Below are 22,234 nucleotides of genomic sequence, written 5' to 3'. Positions count from 1 at the left end.
CTAAAAGGTTCTGATTGAAATAAGAAATCAACTAACAATTGTTCAAGATGTAAGAACACAAAACACGTCAAAAGTAATTGGAAACTAATTTACAAAAAAGGGGAACAATCAGAAGTTGATGCTCTTTTTTATGGGGCTTACAGTTGGACTTGCGGAGCATAAGGAGCAGTTTTGGCAGCAAAGTCTAACAGAGCAGATTGAGTGAATTTCCGCTTGACGTTGGTGTTGATGTTGCTCTTTGTGGACCACCTGATCAAAGAACTTTCCCAAATTCTTCATCTCCGGCGTTGGCGGCGTTTTTGTCCCGAATAAGTTACTTGTGTTCAATTGGTTTGCGCTTGCTGGCCGGAGCGGTTTTCTTGCAAACAGATTTGTTGCTACAAAGAAGCAGGACAGGAGAGTGTTTAGATGAGTGAGACAAATTTATATGAGGAGAGGTATATAATAGGGGGTTTCAAAGCTGGCCAGATGCAAGGGTGGGCAGTTACGTTACGGTACGTTACGGAGGGCTAATTGGATACTGTAACTTTTTTTTAGTTATCCAAATTAGCCATTTGGGTAACGTAACATTTTTTTTGAGTAACGTAACGTAAAGTAACTTTTTTTTATTTTTGAGTTTTGGAGGTTTTGGATAACATAACTTTTTTGGGGTGGAAATTTTTTGTTCAATATTTTCCAAAACATTGTTCATTTGAATAATGAATTCAGCATAATGGTTAGTGCTTGCCTCTTGTATGTTTTGCAACATTCAAGTTGTGGGTTCATTCCTCACTGTGCACCTAACTTAGCTAATTCCCTCCTTGGGGGAGCAAAGCAACCTCCAAAGGAGGGACTTACGCACTATGTGGACCCCGCGGCCTGAGAGAATTATGAATTTTGGTGGGGAATTTTTGAGAATCACTCTCCCTCATGGGCCTCTGCACCATTTCTGGGATGGCCCAAGCTGTCCCTATCTTTCTACTATTTTTTCCCATCCTCAACACCTCTTGCTGAGCTGTAAATTAGTAATCAGAGTTGTAACATCATGGATTCCAGATTCTGTACAGTGCAACATTTGTGATACGGGATATAGCTGCCAACTAGATGAAGTTGCAAAAAAGACATTTGAATGTCATTACATATCCCTAAAAATAGGAAAATAGGTGGAAAGATTCTCCTTGATGTTCTGCATCTTTTGTTCCCCTACAACTCAATCACACAATGTGATGTGATGAAGCTACACAGGATTGAAAAAGGCCAAGTTCCTGATTCTCTCAGGCCACAGGGTCCACTCAGTGTATAAGTCCCTCCTTTGGAGGGTCCCTGCGGGATGGCGTCCCCCCTCCACAAAGAGAGGAACTTGGTTAAGTTAGACTGTGCACCTATTTTGACCTCACACCCTGGGCAGAAACTGGCATGAGTGGCTGTTTTACATCAACTTGAGCCCAATACGTACTCACATTGAACAAAAAAAACCCACAGATAGTCATTTCTCTTGGAACGTTACGGCAAAGTTACCCAAATTTTGGCAAACCTGTAACGTAACCCATTTTGTTGAAAACTTCTGGGTAACGTAACTAGAAAATAAACAGCCCTTTTTCTGCAGCAGATATCGTAACTAAAATCAAGATGTCTGTAACTACTGGGTAACGTAACTTTAAAAGTTATGTTACAGTTACGTTCCCAATTACCGGTAACGTAACGGCCCACCCTTGCCAGATGTGACTTGCATGCACTTTTGCAAGTCGGTGTTCAAGTTTATTCTTGAGCACCAATTTGCAAAAGTGCATGCAAGCCACACTGTAATACACCCCCTAAGCCTGCTGGAATGATTTTTTGAAATTTGGTGTTCAATAAAAGCCTTGAACACCAACTTGCAAAAGTGCATCCAAGTTGTGCATGGCCAACTTTGAATCCCCCTATTTGTGAGCTCTGGCTTACATTCCCTGGCAGTACTTTGGGGTCTGGCTGTTGAGACTATATCCACTAAGCTTGGGATGTTTGGCGCTAATGATAAGACTTCCAAGGTCATAATAAGCATCATGCATGAGAGAATTGGTACACTGCAAAAAAAACTGTGTCAACTGTGAGCAGTTGACATGTGGTAACTCTGAGGAAGCTTGTGGTGTTACACCAGCCTTACCCAAGGTTTGACTCAACCAAAGCTTCAATGCACAGTCACTGTGCACCTTGCACAGTGACTGTGCCAACAAAGGCACTTGTGCATTCAGGTGGAGTTACAATGGTAGCTTGGCTTGAGTATCCTGCATGTCAACTGCAAGCAGTTGACCAAGTTTTTTTTGCAGTGGGTAGTGACTTCAAGAATTGAGCTTAGATCAAGTTTTTCCTCTCTCCAGCGTTCTTTGCCTTCCTCCTGAGCTGTGACCTGTTCGGCCTTTTGGGTGGGCGCCAAGGCTTTGAAGATAGTTCAAGACTCTGCCGGGACAAGCAGACAACAAAGCCTCAGACAGCCTCAGGAAGATATTGTTTTGCTTGCTTTCCACTTCAATGATGATTTGGATTTGGCGATGATCTGATAATCTTCAAGATGTGCTTACTTTGATTTCCTTTTGCCAAGGCCAGACGGGTCCAATAAATCATTTTTGAGCTCTCTTGCATCTCCTAACTTGGAAATCCTTTCCTGTGAACTGGTGTGGTGATTTATATATGCAGGTGTGGTAGAATGTCCACTCGGGGATAGCGCAGGCGGGAATGCACAGAGCAGCTCAGGCAGAGTGCATTCTGGTGACATAAGCACTGAGGATGATGTCAGAAAAGCACGCTAGGAAAGCTTACGGAAAGTCACACGCGGACCGGAATGCACAGATTGCAGATTGCGGATTTCGGATTGGGTATTTGGATTGGAGCCAAAAAGACAGGGCTGGACTGCGGCGGACTACACACGTGGACTGGTAGCAGCGGCGCGTCAGCAGGTGAGCCACAACAGCCAAAGCGGGTGGAACCGGGGTGGAGGCGGTGACGAGAGACCAACTGGCAGAAGCTAGACAGAAGACAGTGGGAGGTCAAGCATTGGAGAGGAGTCTGGGAGAGTGACGTGCGGAAGAGTGGGCAGAGCTGGAGGACTAGTGCAGGAAAGTGCCAGACGTGCGGGATCAGGTGGGAACAGCGATGTGCGTTGTAAGACTCAAAAGTGGTTGTGAAACCCTTTTGCTGAATGGAGAAACCAATGGATTCAACCTGGTCGAGCTACATGCAAAGGCTAGACCTAGATTACCCAGCAAGCTCAGATTGAATTTAAAAATGTCCATGAAATGGTATCCCCTGTCTTGACCCTTGTCATGGAGCTCTACTTTCACAATTTTCTCCTCCTCTTTCTTGAGTATATGCACTCTGCCTAGTGAGTTGAAGGTCTGATATTGCCTGGCAGCTCTAGGTTTGTGAGAGCAATGCTTGAGGGTAGCTGCACCAGGTTGTAAAGTTTCTTGAGCACAACTAGCGGAGACATGATGTGTGAGATTAGGTTTTTGAGATGAAGCCTGATGGCAATGGTTGGATGAATCTTGCTCTGTAATTGTGGTTGTTTGGTCAGATTTCCTTCTAGTATCAAGATCACCAATCACCCAGTCCTTGTTTTCGTAACCAGCCAAAGGGTCAAAGTCATCTCCAAGCAGATTGGCATCCCCGTGCTCCTCATGGCGAGTGGCTTCAGCTAGCAAAGGAGGATTGAAGGGAGGAGGCTCGGTGGATGAGATGATGTTGTGCCAGTTGATGACCTGTCCAAGCTGGTTAGCAGCCACAGCGGAATCAGCTTGGGGATGACGCTGATGGCCGCCTTCAGCCTCAGGCTTCAGGCTGAAAATGTCCTCCAATATGCAGATATCCGTCCATACCCGCAGGTTGGGAGCATTGGATCTCAGATACGCTTGGCCGGGGGGGCCGGTGTGGTGGACAGACTGATACACGCGTGGGATCAAGTTTTGTTGCGCTTGGTGCGCGCCGGCGGCCGTCATTAGGTCCTGCAACTCAATGAATTATGATTAGGTAATCTGATTGGGTCCCGCGACTCAATCAATTATTATTGGGTCCCACGACTCAATCAATTATTATTGGGTCCCACGACTCAATGAGAGTTATGGCGCAGTCCTCAGCCCTCAAGACTTTCTCAGGTCCGACAGCGCGGCGTGGCGCGCATCCTCAAGGCGTTTCAGGATTTCTTCCTCTTTCTATTCTCTTCTATGTGTTTGGTTTTGTTTTCTTTTTGTCTTGTTTTGTTTCAGTTGTCTAGTTGTTGTAGCGCGCACGTGCGCGCTAGGTTGTGATGAGATGTCTGCTAGATGTCACTAACTCCAAGGTTGGAGTTCAGTTCAAACTCAAGCTTTGGAGCGGCATGGACCTACTCTGAACCGTATTTTTGAGTCTTCCATCAAATTAAAAGTTATTGTCTTGGCGCCAATTCGGCCTGTATTCTCAGTTTTTGCACGTCTTCTAAGTTTGTTTACCCCGCAACGCCAATCTCCACCACTCACTGGTTTTGATCATACTCCCGCAGGCAGTATCCCCGGCTCCTCTCTCAAGACAAACACCGCCGACGCGCAATTCCAGCCGTCAGAAAATCACCCCCCCCCCCCAACGCTACACATTTCTCTGCGCTCATTCACGGCCAATCACCCCGGAGGGCATACACATCTCAAACTTTCTTTTTCTCATTCCCCTCCGCCAACTGCCTACCGCCTGGAACGGTAGGAGTTCCTCACCAGTGAGTTGCTTAGCTCGCGGAACGGCTGCAAAAAAGGTCACCGGAATCTCATGATGGAGAGAGGCGCTTGGAGAGCCATGGAAGCGGCCGCAGAAAGCCCTCCGGCACGACTTGAATGGATTGGGCTTGAGGGATTTGAATTGAAGGGTTGGGGAGGAAGTAGTGAGTTTGTGGGTCTGGCTGTTGAACACAGAGCCTGCAAAAAGCAAGGCAGCATTGTCAAGGGTATCTGAATTGGAAGCAGGAGGAGGAGGGGGGTTGGAGAGAACAGCTGATTGAAGTTGAAACATGTAATTAGGCATCTTGGAATGTGGGGAATCCAACACAAAAAAAATAATATGATGATGTGCTAAAGCACACTCCGTTCCTAGGAGTGTGCCAAAGCACGCAGTACTGGCGGTACTTGAGGCAGGTATCCGCGGGTACCACCCCTACATTTTGAGAGTGACCCATTGAGTGGGGTAGACACCCCTCTTGTTGGCTGGTCATCAAGCGCCGGAGTACATACCCCACTTGATGACTGCACATTGAGCGGGGTACACACCCCTCTTGATGACCGCACATTGAGCGGGGTACACACCCCTCTTGATTACCAGCCATCAAGTGGGATGCACACTCCACCCGGTGACCAGCCATCAAGTGGGTGTAGGCCGGTCATCAAGCGGAGTACACACCGGCCCGCTCAATGGCCAGCCATCATGATCACCCTGGTCGATGCCCAGTCATTGAGCGGGGTGTTTGATGTCATCAATGTTGAGCTGGAGGGTTGTCCTTTTCCTTTTTCCATCTCCTTTTTTTCTTGATGCTACACACATGTCACATAGCTTGTCAGGTTTCTCATTAGTTTCACTCTCTCTGTTTGTGTACTGGAGGCAGCAGACGTGGAAGGATCTCCTTTCCTCATCCTTCCACCATCTCATCCACTCCCGGCGTCGTGTCTGCTGTCTCCAGGTATGTTTTGTCATTTCCTCTTTTCTCTCTTTTCCTCTTTCTTCATTTTCCTGTTTTCTTTTTTTCTTTCTCTGAAAGTTGCAATACATATCCTTCCACCATCTCATCCACTCCCAGCGTCGTGTCTGCTGTCTCCAGTCCCTGTTCATCTCAACAATCAAGTGGGGTGTGTACCCCACTTGTTGGCCGGTCATCAAGAGCGCATCCCACTTGATGGCCAGTCATTGAGTGCACATCCCACTTGATGGCCAGTCATTGAGTGCACATCCCACTTGATGGCCATCAAGGTTGTGTACCCCACTCAATGACCAGTCATTGTGCAATGTGTGTACCCCACTCAATGCCATCAAGCGGGGTGTGTACCTTGCTTGACAGCCAGTCATTGAGTGGGAGGTGTATCCCGCTTGATGTCCGGTCATCAAGCGGGGTGTGTACTCCACTCAATGTCCAGTCATCAAGCGGGGTGTTTACTCCGCTCAATGTCTGGTCATCAAGCGGGGTGTGTACTCCACTTGATGACTGGCCAGGTGTGTACCCCACTTGAAGACCGGCCATCAAGCTGACAATGACGGGAACACTGTGGTTTTTCAGCCAAAATCCCCTACCCAGACCTGTACACGGCACACGCGGACGGGTATGGGAGAGCAGTGACAGGTACCCGCCAAGTGGTTCTGGGTACCCGTTGGCCATCTCTAACTAGGAGTGTGCCAACTCCATTACTAGGAGTGTGTCAAAGCACACTGAGAACTGCAACCCAAATCCCAGCAATTTGGCCTCAGTACCCTCAGGGGGAAAAACACAACCTCTTATCAGCAATATGCATATGGTCAGCTAGGTCATGTAGGTGCTTCATTTCCATTTCTGGCATGCTGGTGTTGATGGAGGGCCTTTATTGCTCCCCTCCACCCCAGAGAGAAGCAACGGGAATGCTGGACATGAAAATTCCCCTCAACTAGAATGGAAAGGCCCTTGATGTGTGCCAACTCCAAGGCTATGCTATCTCACCACCATTACCACCAATACTCCGCTATCATCAGGCAGACGGGGCAAATTCCAAGGAGACCCTGAAGGACATCACCCAAGAGATGGAGCTTCATCCACTGCTATTGCTTTGGATCAACAAGGCTTTCATACCAGAATCCTACAAGGTTGCAGAGAAAGGGGTGTATTAATTGATGGAGCATTGGATCAACCAATATCTCAAAAAGAACTTGAAGGAACACCTGTGAGCCTGAGTCTCTTATTTTACTACAGGAAAGAAAAATGGGTGGAATCTGGTTGGATTTCTTGGGATAAAGAAATACAAACAGAGAGAGAGAAAGAAAGAGAGAGAGAAACTGAGCAGATTCAAAATAAGCAGATATTCAAATTTATTCTGGTGGGTACTAACTTCCACTGGCAATGCTACCTCCTTAAGGGAGTGCTGCCAAGCTGTGCTAGAGAGTGCAACAGCCTCCTCTCACCAAAGAAACATGGAGGGTTCCTGGATTAGACAAGTTTAATCCAGCCACAATTTTTTAGCTTCCTTCTGGATAGTCAAGGTTCTTTAAAGGGAAAACTATGTGGTTTGTTTCTTACAAAAACAACAGAAAAAGAAGGATATAAAGCAGCAGAATCCTTTGGTTGATGATATCAAGACAGGTACAGACCTGTGATCAAAGATGGGGCAAAGGCCAGCAAAAAAGAAGAGCAATCAAGCAGACACAGAGTTGTACCTCTGAGATAAACAAGGTTCAGTGAAAGAGGTTACTTCCCGTCAATATCCTAGGCGCCTGTGACGGTAGGTATACTGGGAGCGTGGTAATCTCTTTGGTGGTGATCCTGGGGTTATCTGGGGTGTGGTTCTGGTGTGCTGAAGTCTGTAGATCCTCCTCAGGCAAGGGGGATCCTGACTTCAAAAATTTTCACAGTTTGCTTATGTAATTACATATGTACATGTGGTTTGGCGCGCCTGGTAGCGCTTACACATCACAACTGCGCATGCGCACCACAACTCAAGAACTCAGGGAAGGAGTAGAGTTATAAAGAAATGGTAAATTGTAAATGAGGTTAAAATTTCATGGGGAAACAGAATATGAAGTCAAAACAAGGTTATCTCTTAAGATGAAAAAGATTTGAAGTAATTCATATGTAAAAAGGTAGAAAAGGCAGCTTTTAGGTCAGCTGTGTTGACTCTAAGGCTGACAGCACCTCAATCCGGCTCTTGCATGTTGAGTTTTTTTTTGCCTTTTTTATCTTGCAGTCTGGTGAGCTGCAGCTTTCACACTGTTTGTTGTGTCTTGGATCTTGAATATTGAGCTTTGACATTTTTATTGTTTCTCAGGGAAAGGAAGAGTGTGGTCATCTGTGTTGGGATATACATGATAACAGAGCTTGTTGTTGAAGATTGAAGTTTCTTGGTTTGGATTGTCAATTGTGTAAAATACAGGGTTAAACCAAGTGCCCTATAATCTGGGCTAACTTAGCGCCCAGTCTCAGGAGACTTCCCCTAAACCCAGGGCCAACCCAACCTTCATAGAATGGCATTGGATTGGTGGGTTTGGCCAGCATATTTTCCAATCTACCTCCACCCAACCCAAAAATAATAGGCTGGCTATCGTGGTTGTTGGCGCCACCTCACATGGCGCGCCTAGGTGCGCCCACCCTGCACCTGCGCACCCAGACGCGCAATTTTTCCAAATAATTGGGGGTCAGCGCGCAATCAGGAAGGCTGGTTTTTCAAGGGATGGGAAAGGCTGGGAACAAGTGACAAGTAGTTGGAAAATGGATGGAAACAAGTCCCATTACCATCAAATGGTACCTCAATTGGTAGATTCATAATCAGTGAAGAAGCTTGCTACTGGTCTCCTGCAGATTGTTCCTCATGCTGCTGGAGTCAAGGGACTGTTTTTGGTGATGGCCGCAGTGAAGACCAAAACTCAAAATCAAATTTTGCCAAATACATTGAAAATGATGTCTCAAATAAAACTGTATCTTCTTCAAGGAGACCCTTTGCTAGTTCATAAGAAGTCAAAAACAGTAGAAAAGAAGACTCCAATTATGAAAGCATGAAATTATATGACTTCTTTCTTGCTCCAGCCATGTTATGAGCCATAGCCCGGGCTCCGCAGCACAGACTCACATGTACATAGACTACACGTACATGTCATGGACCGTACTCAAGGTTCAAGAGGCTGGAGATCCAAGCCTCTTCCTCATCCTGCAATCTACCATCTTGGATCCAGAACCCCCAGACTCCATCTTCCTCTCCCCGGAACAGACCATAACAAGCCAAGCTGGAAGCATTTGGAGAAGGTTTTTTCAACCAAGATCAAGCTTGGAATGAGGTACTTGTCTCACGGGAAGATGCCTTCCTGGATACGTTCTTTGACTTTAATTTGGTGGAAAAATTTCCTCCACTAAACAAGTACAACGGGGTCATTGATGTTGATGCAATCGGTAGCACTGACAAGGATTCAAACTGGAACCCCAAAGACCTCATGTGTTGATTTTCTTGAAAATGTGTCATTGTTTCTTCATGTATATAAATACTTAAAAATTTCCTTCATAAGCTTAAACATTTCACTTGTAAGCAATCCATCCATTTTATGGTTTTACCACAAAAAAAAACTTGGCACCCCCAAGCAAAGGCGCCATCTCCTGGCATTTTTGAGGCGCCGGCTGGCACCCACTTTTTCAAAAGTGGCGCCAACAACCATACTGGCTGCAGCTTACAATTAACCCTCCATCCATCTGTGATTTCCTCAGCCACCGTGTTGCAAAGTGCCTCCCAGAAGAGCAGCCACAGTGAGAGCATCTCTAACGGAGCCGCGACTGGGCGTTTGGGGGCAAACTTTGGCCGCCCGGATTCCTGTTTTGCGCGCTAACGGACCCGCGGAATAACCCTGGGAACATTGCCGGGGGCAGTCCAACCCGCAATCACCTGCTGACTTCTGCGGGTTGCCTCCCGGCCGCAATTGACCACACACACCTGCATCCGCTTGTCTTCATACCTTGCAAAGATGGACAACACAGTATCAACACTTGCAGCTCACCAAGGAAGAAAACAAAAACTTCAGCAATTGAATCAACGAGCCTCGTCTTGATAACAGGGTCTTTTCCGGTCATCAAGAGGAGTAAACACTCCCCTTGATGACCGGTTCTCTCTGATCATTGAGAGGAGTAAACAAGTAAACACTCCCCTCATTGACCGGTTCTCTCTGATGATTGAGAGGAGTGTTTACTCCCCTTGATGACCGGTTCTCTCCGGTCATCAAGAGGAGTAAACACTCCCCTTGATGACCGGTTCTCTCCGGAAAGGAGTAAACACTCCCCTTGATGACTGGGTCCGTTCGGGTCATCAAGAGGAGTAAACACTCCCCTTGATGACTGTGTCCGTTCCGGTCATCAAGAGGAGTAAACACTCTCCTCAATGACTGGGTCCGTTCCGGTCATCGAGAGGAGTAAACACTCCCCTTGATGACTGGGTCCGTTCTGGTCATCAAGAGCAGTGTTTCCTCCACTTGATGACCAGGTTTGCTCCGGTCATTGAGATACATGCTTCCCAACAACCAGAATGTGACCAGAATGTTCCAGTCATTGATATGTGTGCATCCCAATGACCGGAATCAGGCTTGCAGAGGGTGGTGGGTGGCGCTGGAGGAGTGAGCTTTCAGTCGGATTGCGGCTTAAACTGCCAGTCCATAATTGGAGCTGAGCCGCGACTGCTGTGAAATGTGTCTGCGGGCCGGGGAACACAGGCCAACTGCCCCCCGGACCGTTGGAGATGCTCTGAATGGCCCGGCAGCCAGCAGACCCCCTTCCCCCCCTAGCTTAACTAAGCCCCTTGAACAGAGGGTCCAGGGGACCCTGCCCACAGGGCTCACCGTAGGAGTGGCAATAATGTCTGCAGGCTGGCAGACAAAGGAAGGATTTTAAATCCTAAAAACACAAAAACACAATTTAAAATTCACCAAAATATGTACAAGAAAAACTGAATAGACATTTTCTTGGCAGTACTGATGGGCACCCTCCCACAAGTTTTTGAGGCATAAACTCCAAAACTGATTGAAGGAATCCGTTTTGGAGGTCAAAGGAATCCTGGAGGATATTACATTGCACTGAAGATCCATTTTTGGATTTTCTGATAATATGCACAATTGGATATTCTATCTGCAACAATTGAGTGGCTACAGGTGTAGGATCTGCAGATATATGCAGGCTTGTGAATCCAATATCCACAAGGCATGATGGTTGTCATTCCTTGGTTTACATTTCTTTGTGTTTTTTTTATTTCAAAACATTAGTACAGCAAAAATGATAAGGATTGAGGAGATAAGACCAGCACCATTTGAAAGCTGAAATTGAGGAGTGTAATTTGGCTCTGGGGCAGGTCCACAGGAGCTGAGGGGGAGGCTGGGTGATGCTAAGTATTTTTCCTCCAGCCATTCATGATTTCTTTCTCAGCCAAATTTTTGACTTTGTGCACAAGTCCCTCCCTGCGGGAGGGGCTGCACAGCGAGCCTCCCACCAGGGGGGACTTGTGTCGTTAGCTTCCCCTGACTTAACTAAGCCTCCCAGGACTGGGGGTGCGGAGCACCCCGATGCGAAGCATCTCCCATCCCCAATGGGAGGCTTATGAGTTATTGGCTTTTTTCCATGTGAGAGCTTCAGGAAATTTGTGGCTTTTGGCCAAATTTTTGAATCAAATTTACATTACACAGCGCGCACTCATTGTGACACGGGATAGCTGAGCATCTCAGCTTCAATGTAGTGTCACTTTTGTGATATCTACACTTGAAGGAGAGTGCTGCCCTTGCTCAGCAGTCAAGGTGGATGGATGATGGAGTTCTGTATTTAAATTAAGTCCAAATGGATCTTCTTGGAATTTGCATACACACTTCTGGCCGAACACAAAAAAATCACAAACTTCAAAGGGGGATGGAAGGAGTTTGTGAAGGGGGAAAAAGTGGTGATTGAGACCAAAAGAAAGAGAAAAATCAGGCCTTTAATCTGGCACCACAGGCTATAGGAATACACAAGGAGAAGACCCCTGAAAGGGCAGCGGGAAAAAACTCCCACCAAAACACTGAAAGCTCTCAAGCCAAATTCTTGGCTTTACCTGCAAGTCCCTCCTTCAGAGGTCGCGCTTTGCGCAAGGGCGCTTTGCGCCAGCCCAGGCTGTACCTAACTTAACACAAGTCCCCCACTTCGGAGGGCCCTGGTACAGCCTGGGCTGGCGCGAAGCGCCCTCGCGCAAAGCGCGACCTCCAAAGGAGGGACTTGGGACTAATGTCCACTTTTTGGCCTGAGGGTTTGAGGCCTTTTGGTGGGTGTTTTGTGCCATTCAAATTTTTACCCTGTTCCCAAAGGGCCCCAGGCATGCCCCTTGGATCATGAAACTTGTCTCACTCTTCCCTATCTTTTGCCGCTACACACGTCTCTGGAAGTCCAAGCGTTCTCCTCCCATGACCCTCCAAACTTATGGTTTTTGGGGTATTCTGGGCTGTATAACATGTGTGGATTGAACTGACCTTGGAAAACAGTATGCTCATTCAATTCAATTCCACAGGATCCAAGCTCTCCAAGCTCTGGTCAATATGCCTCGGCCAATCCAGCTCATGCATCCAATCCTCATTATGAGGATATATTGGACATGAAGCCAAGATGGTCAGCTATATTGACCCTTCAGGGCTTCAGCAGAGGCTTGTCAGTCTTTGCTGTGTGGAGGACGAAAGGAAAAAAGGGCATAAAAAGCCACAAAAGCCCCAAACTCTCAGGCAAAAAGTATGGGGTGGATTAATTTTACAATGTATGAATTACATGCTTTGGGCAATGTAAAATTACACTGGACTGGGTGCAAAAATAAATTTACATTGGGTGTGTGCAAATCACCCAATAGGGGGGTTCACAATTGAAATTCACAAAATTTTAGGACACATTTTAAGGTGTTTACAAACATTTTTTTAAAAAATTGATCAATTGGACTGATTGACCAGTACAACATGCTGCTGTGCATTTTACCAAATTTTTAAAATTTTGTTCAGAACACCAGGAAAAAATTCATGTCAACTGGGGGCAGGTGACATGAAGGAACACAGGCTGAGACTCTGCCACAACTTCAGCACGACTCTGTGCAATGTATTTCTTTACTCATTTGCGCATCAGGGGTGGGTGAGTAAGACTGAGTCCGCTCATCCACCAACATTGCTGAACTCCTGAGCTCGAATGTTCAAGTTCAGACTTTTGTTCAGCTTCAGGGGGCTGCAAGGATATGTATGTATTACACCTTGAGAGCAAGTCTTCCCCAAGCCATTGTGTGGCCATTGACACCGCCATCCAGCAGGGGCTCCCCTCCGCTCGATGGCGGTTACACACCGGCCATCAAGCAGGGGCTCGGCTCCGCTCGATGGCCGGTACACACCGCCATCCAGCAGGGGCTCCCCTCCGCTCGATGGCCGGTACACACCGGCCATCAAGCAGGGGCTCGGCTCCGCTCAATGGCCGGTACACACCACCATCCAGCAGGGGCTCCCCTCCGCTCGATGGCCGGTACACACCGCCATCAAGCAGGGGCTCCCCTCCGCTCGATGGCCGGTACACACCGCCCATCAAGCAGGGGCTTGGCTCCGCTCGATGGCCGGTACACACCGCCATCCAGCAGGGGCTCACTGGATGGCCGGTTGGTACTGGCCACCAGGCAGAGGAGACTCACTTGGATGGCCATGTGTACTCGCCATCGAGTCCACTCTGACCTAAACGCGGCGGGGCGGCCTCCTGGCAGGGCAGGTGCACTGTGCATGCTCGCCGCCCTAGCTTAACACAAGCCCCTTGTTTCAGAGGGAGGCGGGTGAAACACCGCCGGGCCCCTCCCGCGGAGCGATTCAGAGGCTTGCTTCGCGAGGCTCCCCCGGCCCCTGAAACAAGGGGATTATGTTAGGCTAGCTCGCCGCCCGTGCTTAGCGGTTATGTACACTCGAACTTGCGGCGGGAGCCGTCTCATTCCTACTCACAGGCTTGGCGCTATGTTGCGGCGCCCAAGGAGTCCCGAGAACCCGGGAGGGGGACTCCAAGACTCCTGTGTGAGGGTCGGGGAGGTGTGTTCCCCAGTCCGCTAGGGATTCCCCTCCTCACGGCCTTGCATTGGCTTGAGGTCCCCTGAGAGGGATCCCAAGGGCCGAGAAGTGTCCGTAAGGGAGGAGAGGTTAGCCGAGTGGGTCCTCCGGGAGCAGGTGCACCCCAGATGGGTGCGAGGGCCAAGGCGTCAGACTACACGCGTGCGTGTGAATCCGGCAATCCCAAAGCACAGCTCATTTATGTACATATGTACATATACATATACATACGTTTTCTGAGCAGAATATGAGCATGAAGTGAGCTGAACATGAATGAACCTGCTCATTGGAATGAGCAGTACAAGTGGTGGGCTGATTTTCAGAGTGGAGTTGGAATGGAGACCAAACTGGAGATGCCTTCACGTCACCTGCCCCCAGTTGACATGAAAATTTTCCTGGTGGAAGGGCCTTAAATTTAGCTCCAAACTTTTGTAAATTTCAATTGTGAACCCCCCTAATGTAAACTGGTGCCATGTTACACACACCTTGTAAAAATGTGTCCGGTGGCGCCGCAGCTACACTTTCACACCTGCAAGCAAAAATTGACCTTTATGGAGCATGCAAATCCACTAATCCCTGCAGGACAAATGAAATTTACATATTGTGTTTTGTAAAAAGCTTGGACACTTTTCCAAAATTAGTTCTGCACCGGAAAGTTTAAAAGCTACACTTTTGGGGTCTGGGAGGCACTGGTAGCTGGATACCAGTAGAATCTGTGAGTGAACCCCATTTTTGGCATACATCAAGTGAAGTTGGTGTTTTTGTGATGGAGGGGGGGATTACCCAAATGTCCAAGAATTATTCAAAACACAATACTAATACTCTTACACTCATTGTCATCCTCAGAGTTAACCCCGCATAACTCTCCCATTTCGGAACGTCACCCCCATGGATATCCCTCGAGTAGACCAATGGCCGCGGAAACCCACCTTACATATTCGGCTGATTCAACCGTCAAACAACACCGCATTCACCAAAATCAAGGTTATGTACTTGAAGACCCCCACCCTGATCTGCCTTGCCCTAATCATCTTTTTTCTTTGCGGGCTTCTCCCTTGGAGGCAGACAAGTGCAATTATTATGGTCATCCATCGCACCTCTTCCGACGCAGAAGACACACATACCACGTCGTTTAATTTCGGCTTGCTAGGTCAGTCTTGCCCGGACATGATTCATTTCTTTTGATGATCACTGATTCGCCGTTTCCCCATCCTCACACCATCGACCACTATCATGGTCATAGGTTTGTGCTATCAAGCAGCTCGTGGACACATGCTTCATTGCACCCCCGTCGCCTTCCCGCCCGACTACAATACAACCATCTCCCAAGGCGGCAAGGAGATGATATCATGATGCCCGACCTGCCATCAGTCTTCTTTGCTTGGTGGCTCATTTCAATCATCGCGTTGTTCTGTCGCGTAGCCGGATGCCTACCTATCTTCAACCCCGCAAAACTCGACCAGCATAGGTTTTGAAGTCAATTTTTTTTTTTGGTGACCCTACGGATCCTAGGCACCTGTTGGACTCTTGTATTCTCAGCTGTCCTATCACTGGCTTGCTTCGTAAGTGTAGCCAACTGTAGCACTGGAAAATCAAAACATCAACCTCATTCTAGAAAACTCAAAAAAGACTTCTTAAACTTTGAAAACAGGTCCAGGGCTCCGGGGAGGAGTACAATTTTTACTCGGGGGAATTTGTTTACAATCGAGCATCACCGGGAAAGATATTCGTACTATTCTCCATCACGATAGTAGCTCAAATTATAATCGGTCTTGCAATCATGGTTCAAATTTTGAACGCGCCCAACACAGATTGTGCAGATTTCTCGTCTTTCTGGGCAGATCATCTTCAAGTCACGGGGATGGCGAGCGCTTTGGAGAAGTCTCAAGTGCTGGTGTTGAGCTTGGCATAGCAAGCTCCTCCAAGCCACCACCCAGAACATCTCCCTCCAAGCCCCATATCACTGACCGACCCGCAAGGATACACCGTCTACCGGCAGGCGAGCAAATCCCGAAGCGTGATGGAGTCATTGGGCTTAGATCTGCTGGGCCTGATTGCCTCTGCCTCTGCCTTCTCCTCTCGGGCCACCGTCAGCACCACTGAGCTCATCTGTGCCGTCCTTGACACCCAGCCCAGTATTGCCGATGCCGTTTTTGCTCTGCTACCCGTCTCGAGCTCCTCGCGCTCCTTGCCCCGACCGAGCCATCCGGTCTACAACAAGTTCGAGCTGATCACCCGGAAGAACCACCACGAGTGTCTAGGGCTTTGAAAAAGCAAAAAAACAGAGCTTGCTGATGCCGCAGGCCTTGAGGCTATTGTAGTGTATTTATGTACTTGGCCAAGCAGACCAAACCGTTGATCTTGTTGAGGTGACCGGTGTTAGTAGCCGGAGTGACCGAGCCCCCAAAATTGACATGCACCACTTCGAGAGGTTTGTTCATGGTCTTGCCGCGAATTTTGAAAGGAAAACAAGTCACCTGTCCTTTCACACAAGCATTACTGACTTCCTTGATCGCGCTAGCAAGGGCTCGTCATAACTCACTTGAGGTCAGAATTTGCCTTTGACAAGCATGGCCTGGTTGTTGATGCGACAAATCACACTCAGTAAGCTTTGCTGAAGGTGCAACCCCGGATCCATCAAGCCTTAGTGTCAGGCACTTGGGCCCCATGGCGGCGAAGCCGCTTTGAACTCTAGTTTCTCCTAATCATCTTTTGTGTTGTTTTTGTCATTTTTCACCAATGTCTGTCTTCTCCTTCAAGTAGCATGTAAAATTGCATCTGGAGACAAGATATGTTAGTTTTACAACGTATAATTTTTACATTTGGGGTGCCTTGTAAGGGCAACAATGTAATTTTAATTGAATTGCGCAAATTTGCAACTTTTACATTGTATAAATTTACAATGGCCTGACATTGCAAAACATAGCATGTATTTTTTTCCTTGACATGACTAAGTGGACACTTTTACATGCCACACTTTACTTGGCACATTTAACATGGTATACATGATTTAGTCCAACAAATGTAAAATTAATTGATTGGCGCAAGATGTGCAATTTTACATGTTTGGGGTTTTACATTGCATGTGCAATGTAAAGGACAGAATGTAAATATCAACATCCCCAAAAAGTATGACATAAGTCAAAGCCTCTCCTACGGAGAGTCCCTGCAGGACGTGGGGGTCCCCCCCCCCCCCTCCGTTCAAGAGGCTTAGTTTGGCTAGAGGCTGTACCAGGGCCCTCTGAAGCGAGGGACTTGTGATAAGTCAGAGCTTCCCCCGCCACCCGCCTCTCCCACCACCAAACGCAACCAAGCACACAATGCATATCCACACATACGCACGCACAAAGACAAAGACATGCAGGAAACGAGTACAACAACAAGGACGGCGGCGACCGAGCGCGCGGGTATGTCCGCCCGGAGGGTATATAAGCAAAAGAAAGGGGAAGGGATGAGGGGGGTTATTCCTCGACGGGCTCGATGACCCTGTATCCCACATCCGGCCTTGCCCGGCCGTCGGCGCCCGCGCCCGCGTCGCTGAACCACCACCTACGTACACACCCAAACCCACACCCTCAGCCTCTGCGTTCCCCACCATCAACAAAGAGAAGAACTCAACTGTCTGGCGTACGTCTTCCAGATCCACATCTCGCCCGCGGCCCTCGCGACGATGACGGCGCCAGCAGCGACGCCGAGGACGAGCACGCGGGCGATGCGGGTCCAAAGGGAGGGCGAGTAAGGCGCGAGGAGGCGTGCTCGTGCTTGCAACGTCGATGCGCTAGGCAGTCCAAAGCGTCTGCGACCAACACGGCGCAGGCGTGCCAATTGAGTGGGTTCTTGTTCGGCCAAGGCCAGCCCTCCCAGGCGAATTGCAAGTAACTGCTGCCCAGAAGACAGGGTCTTGATGTGGGCACAGGTGCTCTCTTATTCCTGCACCCGCTTCGACTATCTTGTGCTTGATCTCGCTCGATTGATTCGATTTTCTTGCCGCGTGCACGCAACAACCTCTAGCCTCTCTCTCTCTCTCCAAATGCCGTTGTTGACCTATGGCAGCTTGGCCGACTCGAACTCGACTTTGTTCACTGGGCCTGAATCGATTCTTTCCACGAAAGGCACTGATGTCATTGCGCTGGAACCTGATGGCAGAATTTACGCTTACGACCCCGGAGACATCGCGTGGGTGCTCATTTGTGCGGCTATGTCTTGGTGAGAACATCCACTGCTTCTTTGCCTGATCGTATAATTTTTGTGTGCAAGCTCAGTCAGGAATCTAATTAGCTCATCATCTTTTTTTTTTTTTGGCCGGTGCAGGTTAATTGTGCCAGGCTTTGCTTTTGTCTACAGTGGAACGGTACGCGGTAAAAATGCGCTGTCACTTTTGCTTCTTGCTTTATTGGCCATGGCTGTGAGTTTCTCCCTTCTTGATAAACACCAGTACTCAACAAGACTCTTAACTTCATGACGCACTCAGGTGGTCTCACTCCAATTTTGGTTCTGGGGTTGTAAGTGGTGGTGGCCAGTTCCTATTTTGAATCCGCAACTGCTTCTAAAGCAAAGAGTGATTGATATGGATTTTTATACCCGACAGTTTCTCTGGCGTTCTCGCACACCGCTAGTCCATTCATTGGGAATTTTGACCAGGTCGGGTACACCGGCGTGTTTTCAGAGCCTGATATAATAGCCAATGACCGAGTCTGTCCTTCTTCATTTTTATTTACTTCTGTCGTACCCCGTATTCACTCTTCCATTTTCCGCTTTCAAAGATACCGACGATTGTCTTTGCAATGATTCAACAAATGCAAGCATCTATTGTTGGTGCTGTTTCAATTGGTTCAGCGGCAGAGAGGGGCCGCATAGGGCCAACGATAATATTCATGTTCTTCTGGGCAACGCTGGTCTATTGCCCCATAAGTTGCTGGATATATAATCCGAATGGCTGGGCTCACCGGTGGGGCGTGCTTGATTTCAGTGGGGGTGTTTCCATGGAGCTCTGTGCAGGTATGACTGGATTGGCGTACTCCCTCTTCATTGGACGGAGGCGCGGTTACGGCATCAAGATGCATCCCCACAACGTACCGCATGTGGCACTTGGAACCACCTTGCTGTGGTTTGGTTGGATGGGTCTCAGTGGCGGTGGAACACTGGCAAATGTTCGTGGCGCAATGGTTATGCTCAACACACATTGTGCGTAGCCACTATCATCCTCCTCACAACCACATCGTCTCTGGCTTATGTTTCATCTTAACTTACTTACTTATTTTATTGACGGTATTCCTTTTGAACAGTGTCTGCTTGCGCTGGCGGTGTCACATTTTTAGTCATGTAAGTCATCTGTTTTTTTTTTTTCACCCATGATCCCCAGAAATGATCTCTGATTGGAATTGTATTATAGGGATTTCCGCTTGGAAAGAAAGTGGTCGCTTGTTGCGTTTTGTCTAGGAGCAGTTTGCGGCTTGGTGGCCATAGCAGCACCCGGTAAGTAGCTTAAAGCTATAGAACATCTAAATGAACACTCTTTATTCATGCAAACTTTGCATTTTTTTCCATTTGATTCAATTACATTTTGTAACACTGTTAGCTGGTGAGTTTGAATTTTTTTTATTTGAGAAAAAAAGCAAGGATAAATTTACTTAAGGTGATTTTCAAAAACAGGTTTTATCGGTCCTTCCTCTTCCATTGTTGTTGGCATTTTCGCAGCCGCTGTTTCAAATCTAACCATTGCTTATCGTGACAAACTGCCATGGGATGACGGCCTGGATATTTTCGCCGGACACGCGACTTCAGGTACATTCTAAATGCCAAAATATCAAGCTCATGAGCTGAACTGACACATCCTGTCTCTATATCCCATTCTCAGGTATTGTTGGCGTATTGCTAACCGGTATCTTCGCACAAAAAAGCATTGCAAGTTCTGATGGCTTCACTGTCATTGACGGCGGGATGATTGACAGAAACTGGAAGCAGATGTACAAACAGCTTGCATGGGTTGCAGCAGGCGGATCTTGGTCATTCATTGTTACTTACATCATGTCAGTTTTACACTTAACATAATTCATTAAACCAAATCAGATTCCAAGACTCACCACTAATCCTTTTTATGCTTCAGTATGTTCATAATTGATCGAATACCTTTTTGTAGCTTCAGGGTTGACTCTGAAAGTGAGGTGAAAGGTATTGATGAAGACCAATCTGGTGAAACAGCCTATGTAAGTTACTTTCTTTCTCTGGTGTTGATTGATCACAGATTTCTTGGCTTATACTTGCTATTATTTCCCCAGGCACCAGATGCCTACATGTTTCGCCGACCACCAACAATGATGGATTCCAAGAGAAGAAAAATCAGATCTGCTTTTGGAAGGTTCAGTTCCCACCCCGGTAACTATTCACTATCTCCGAAAAGGCCAAAGTCTGTAGAGAAGCCGCGGAAAGCCTAACATCTGTCCAAGTACTAAAAAAGTATCATAATTGCCATGTGTTTTTGTTTAACCATAATTAATAATCATATTTATATTCAAGTTTCTTGAATTGTTACTCTTGCTTATGTTTAGTTAGGTATTGAATAGGATTTGAATGCACTTTTATACTTTTGCAGTTTTGGAATAATATATCAAGAGGAATCGACTTGATGACCAACTGGTCTGCGCGAGTCATCGTGAGGGTTGAATCCCCTCAATGACCAGAATAGACCCCTCCCTGATTAAATCACTAAAGCATTTGTTTTCTTAGTTATCTGTTGTTCTATTTATTTATTGTTCTCAATTTATCGTCATTAATTGTGTTCATTTTACTAGAAACAATATCACGTTATCATATCGGTTGTTTTTCATTCGCACTACTCTTTATTTGTGTTGTTAGACTTATCATGTTTTTTATTTCATTGCTTTTCTTGTTAGTTTAACTACTACTACTAGCTGATACGATAGAATATTTTCAATAAAGAGTGCTCGATTGTATCATTTATAACAACCCTTATCAAATACACACAGCAAAAATGGACCCAGTGGACAAAGCATTTGACAAGCCTCTCTCTCTTTTAATGATTTGAATCAATTCAAATGTCCTTCGAAGAATTCATCAATGCTGTGCCCCATTTTGTAGATCTAAACGGAACACGGGAAACAGCATAGCAAGAGCGTTAACCCAAACCTATCAAACAATTAAATAGCATTGTACAATATGAAGTCTCATGAAATTTTCCATGTTCTTTTCCGTCTAATCTAGTAACAAAATTCTAAGATAATTCCAGTTAATTCGGCTGGGTCTTGGATTTCTTGGCCTTTGGAAATGCTTCCATTCTTACGAACAGCCGTGGTGCAATTAGCAGATCCGCATTCCACCTGCGATGCCCTGTTGGTCATCTTCATTCGTAGAGGATAGTTGTCTAAGACCAACGAAGGAAAGGATGAGTTGACCGATTCAAGAAACAAAAGGTGATGTGTTGAGATCGATGTCCTGTTGGGTACTCACATTTGTGCGGTGGGACTAAATCGATGTGAGCGGTGCTACTGAAATTGTTCAGTGAGAACACAGCCGTAGTACACGGGCCCTTCGCCGTATTTTCAAACAAGCCACAATCGGCCAAATTGCCAACGGCAGCGGCGCCTGTCCTAAAGATTCGTTTCGGTTTTAGTACGAGAGGGAACAAGTGCATGTCAGATGACATGTCTTTACTTGTCGAAGCTTTACCATATTTGTTCCGGAAAGTGTGACAAAAAGACAAGGAAAACGTACACATTCTTGAAATCGCCATAAATGATGTAGGTCAGCTTGACATTTCCAGCCTCCGAAGAGAATATTCCACGCCCAGGAATGCGCATCGAGAATTCATCTTTGCACTTGTTGATAACGGTAATTCGATGCGGGTCAATCGAGTCAGCGGCCCAGATGAGGGTGATATGAGTCACACTAGTAAGAATCAAAGCTGTAATAATAGCTGAAAACCACATGGTTGTTCCGTTTGCGTTTTTATTTTTGGCTAAAAGTTAAGCGCGGCTGTTGTATGCGACAATTGAATGAGCAGCTTGTCAGAATTTCGAGAAAGGAGTTCATGATGAGGAACCATGTATCTTACTTTTATCTTTTCTGAAATTAGCTGGCGAGATTGATTGGTTTCATACCTCGACCACGAATGGCAGCGTCTTTATATAGAACACCTGATCCGAAGTGAGCCAGGGCACCGCCTCAGACTCCACTCTGGTCGACCGGGCTTGAGGACCAACCAGAGAGCATGCGGCATACAAAGTCCATGGGGCAAGCGGAGGAGACCGCATGGAGCTATGATAACCTTTCATTGAGAAATTCTCATTTTCAAGGATATCCGGAACAGCGCAAGTATTCATTGGGTTCGGAAGCCCGGATTGCAGTCTATGAATGTCGAGCCCACCCACAGGGCTATGTAAACTTGATAAAATCCCTACTCGTCTGAAGGTGCGCATATGACTGCCGCCACTTGGGCGGGCTTTGCGAATTGGTTATTAATAAGGACGGGATGTCA

General features: G+C 47.1%; 4 protein-coding genes across 4 annotated transcripts; 2 read left to right on the top strand and 2 right to left on the bottom strand.

Moving 5' to 3' along the window:
• Positions 1-323: 323 nt before the first annotated feature.
• On the bottom strand, positions 324-4,998 carry PtA15_7A377 (uncharacterized protein; the record flags this gene model as incomplete). The annotated part of the gene is made up of 3 exons (XM_053170977.1): positions 324-377; positions 3,291-3,722; positions 4,738-4,998. The coding sequence occupies 3 exons, from the start codon at positions 4,996-4,998 to the stop codon at positions 324-326; spliced, it is 747 nt and encodes a 248-aa protein (XP_053022205.1).
• Positions 4,999-14,820: 9,822 nt separating this feature from the next.
• On the top strand, positions 14,821-16,009 carry PtA15_7A376 (uncharacterized protein; the record flags this gene model as incomplete). Its single annotated transcript, XM_053170976.1, has 2 exons — positions 14,821-14,890; positions 15,720-16,009. The coding sequence occupies 2 exons, from the start codon at positions 14,821-14,823 to the stop codon at positions 16,007-16,009; spliced, it is 360 nt and encodes a 119-aa protein (XP_053022204.1).
• Positions 16,010-17,770: 1,761 nt separating this feature from the next.
• PtA15_7A375 (uncharacterized protein) lies at positions 17,771-20,174 on the top strand (the record flags this gene model as incomplete). The annotated part of the gene is made up of 11 exons (XM_053170975.1): positions 17,771-17,946; positions 18,052-18,145; positions 18,212-18,242; positions 18,329-18,432; positions 18,504-18,924; positions 19,026-19,062; positions 19,133-19,215; positions 19,393-19,524; positions 19,598-19,769; positions 19,880-19,946; positions 20,019-20,174. 11 exons carry the CDS (start codon positions 17,771-17,773, stop codon positions 20,172-20,174), a joined length of 1,473 nt encoding a protein of 490 aa, XP_053022203.1.
• A 783-nt stretch (positions 20,175-20,957) lies between these two features.
• On the bottom strand, positions 20,958-21,686 carry PtA15_7A374 (uncharacterized protein; the record flags this gene model as incomplete). The annotated part of the gene is made up of 3 exons (XM_053170974.1): positions 20,958-21,121; positions 21,208-21,347; positions 21,472-21,686. 3 exons carry the CDS (start codon positions 21,684-21,686, stop codon positions 20,958-20,960), a joined length of 519 nt encoding a protein of 172 aa, XP_053022202.1.
• Positions 21,687-22,234: the final 548 nt, after the last annotated feature.

Source organism: Puccinia triticina, chromosome 7A (assembly GCF_026914185.1).
Source record: "Puccinia triticina chromosome 7A, complete sequence".
NCBI lineage: Eukaryota > Fungi > Basidiomycota > Pucciniomycetes > Pucciniales > Pucciniaceae > Puccinia > Puccinia triticina.
The sequence above is the reverse complement of the archived record's forward strand: the minus strand, read 5'-3'. Positions and strand labels throughout refer to the sequence as shown.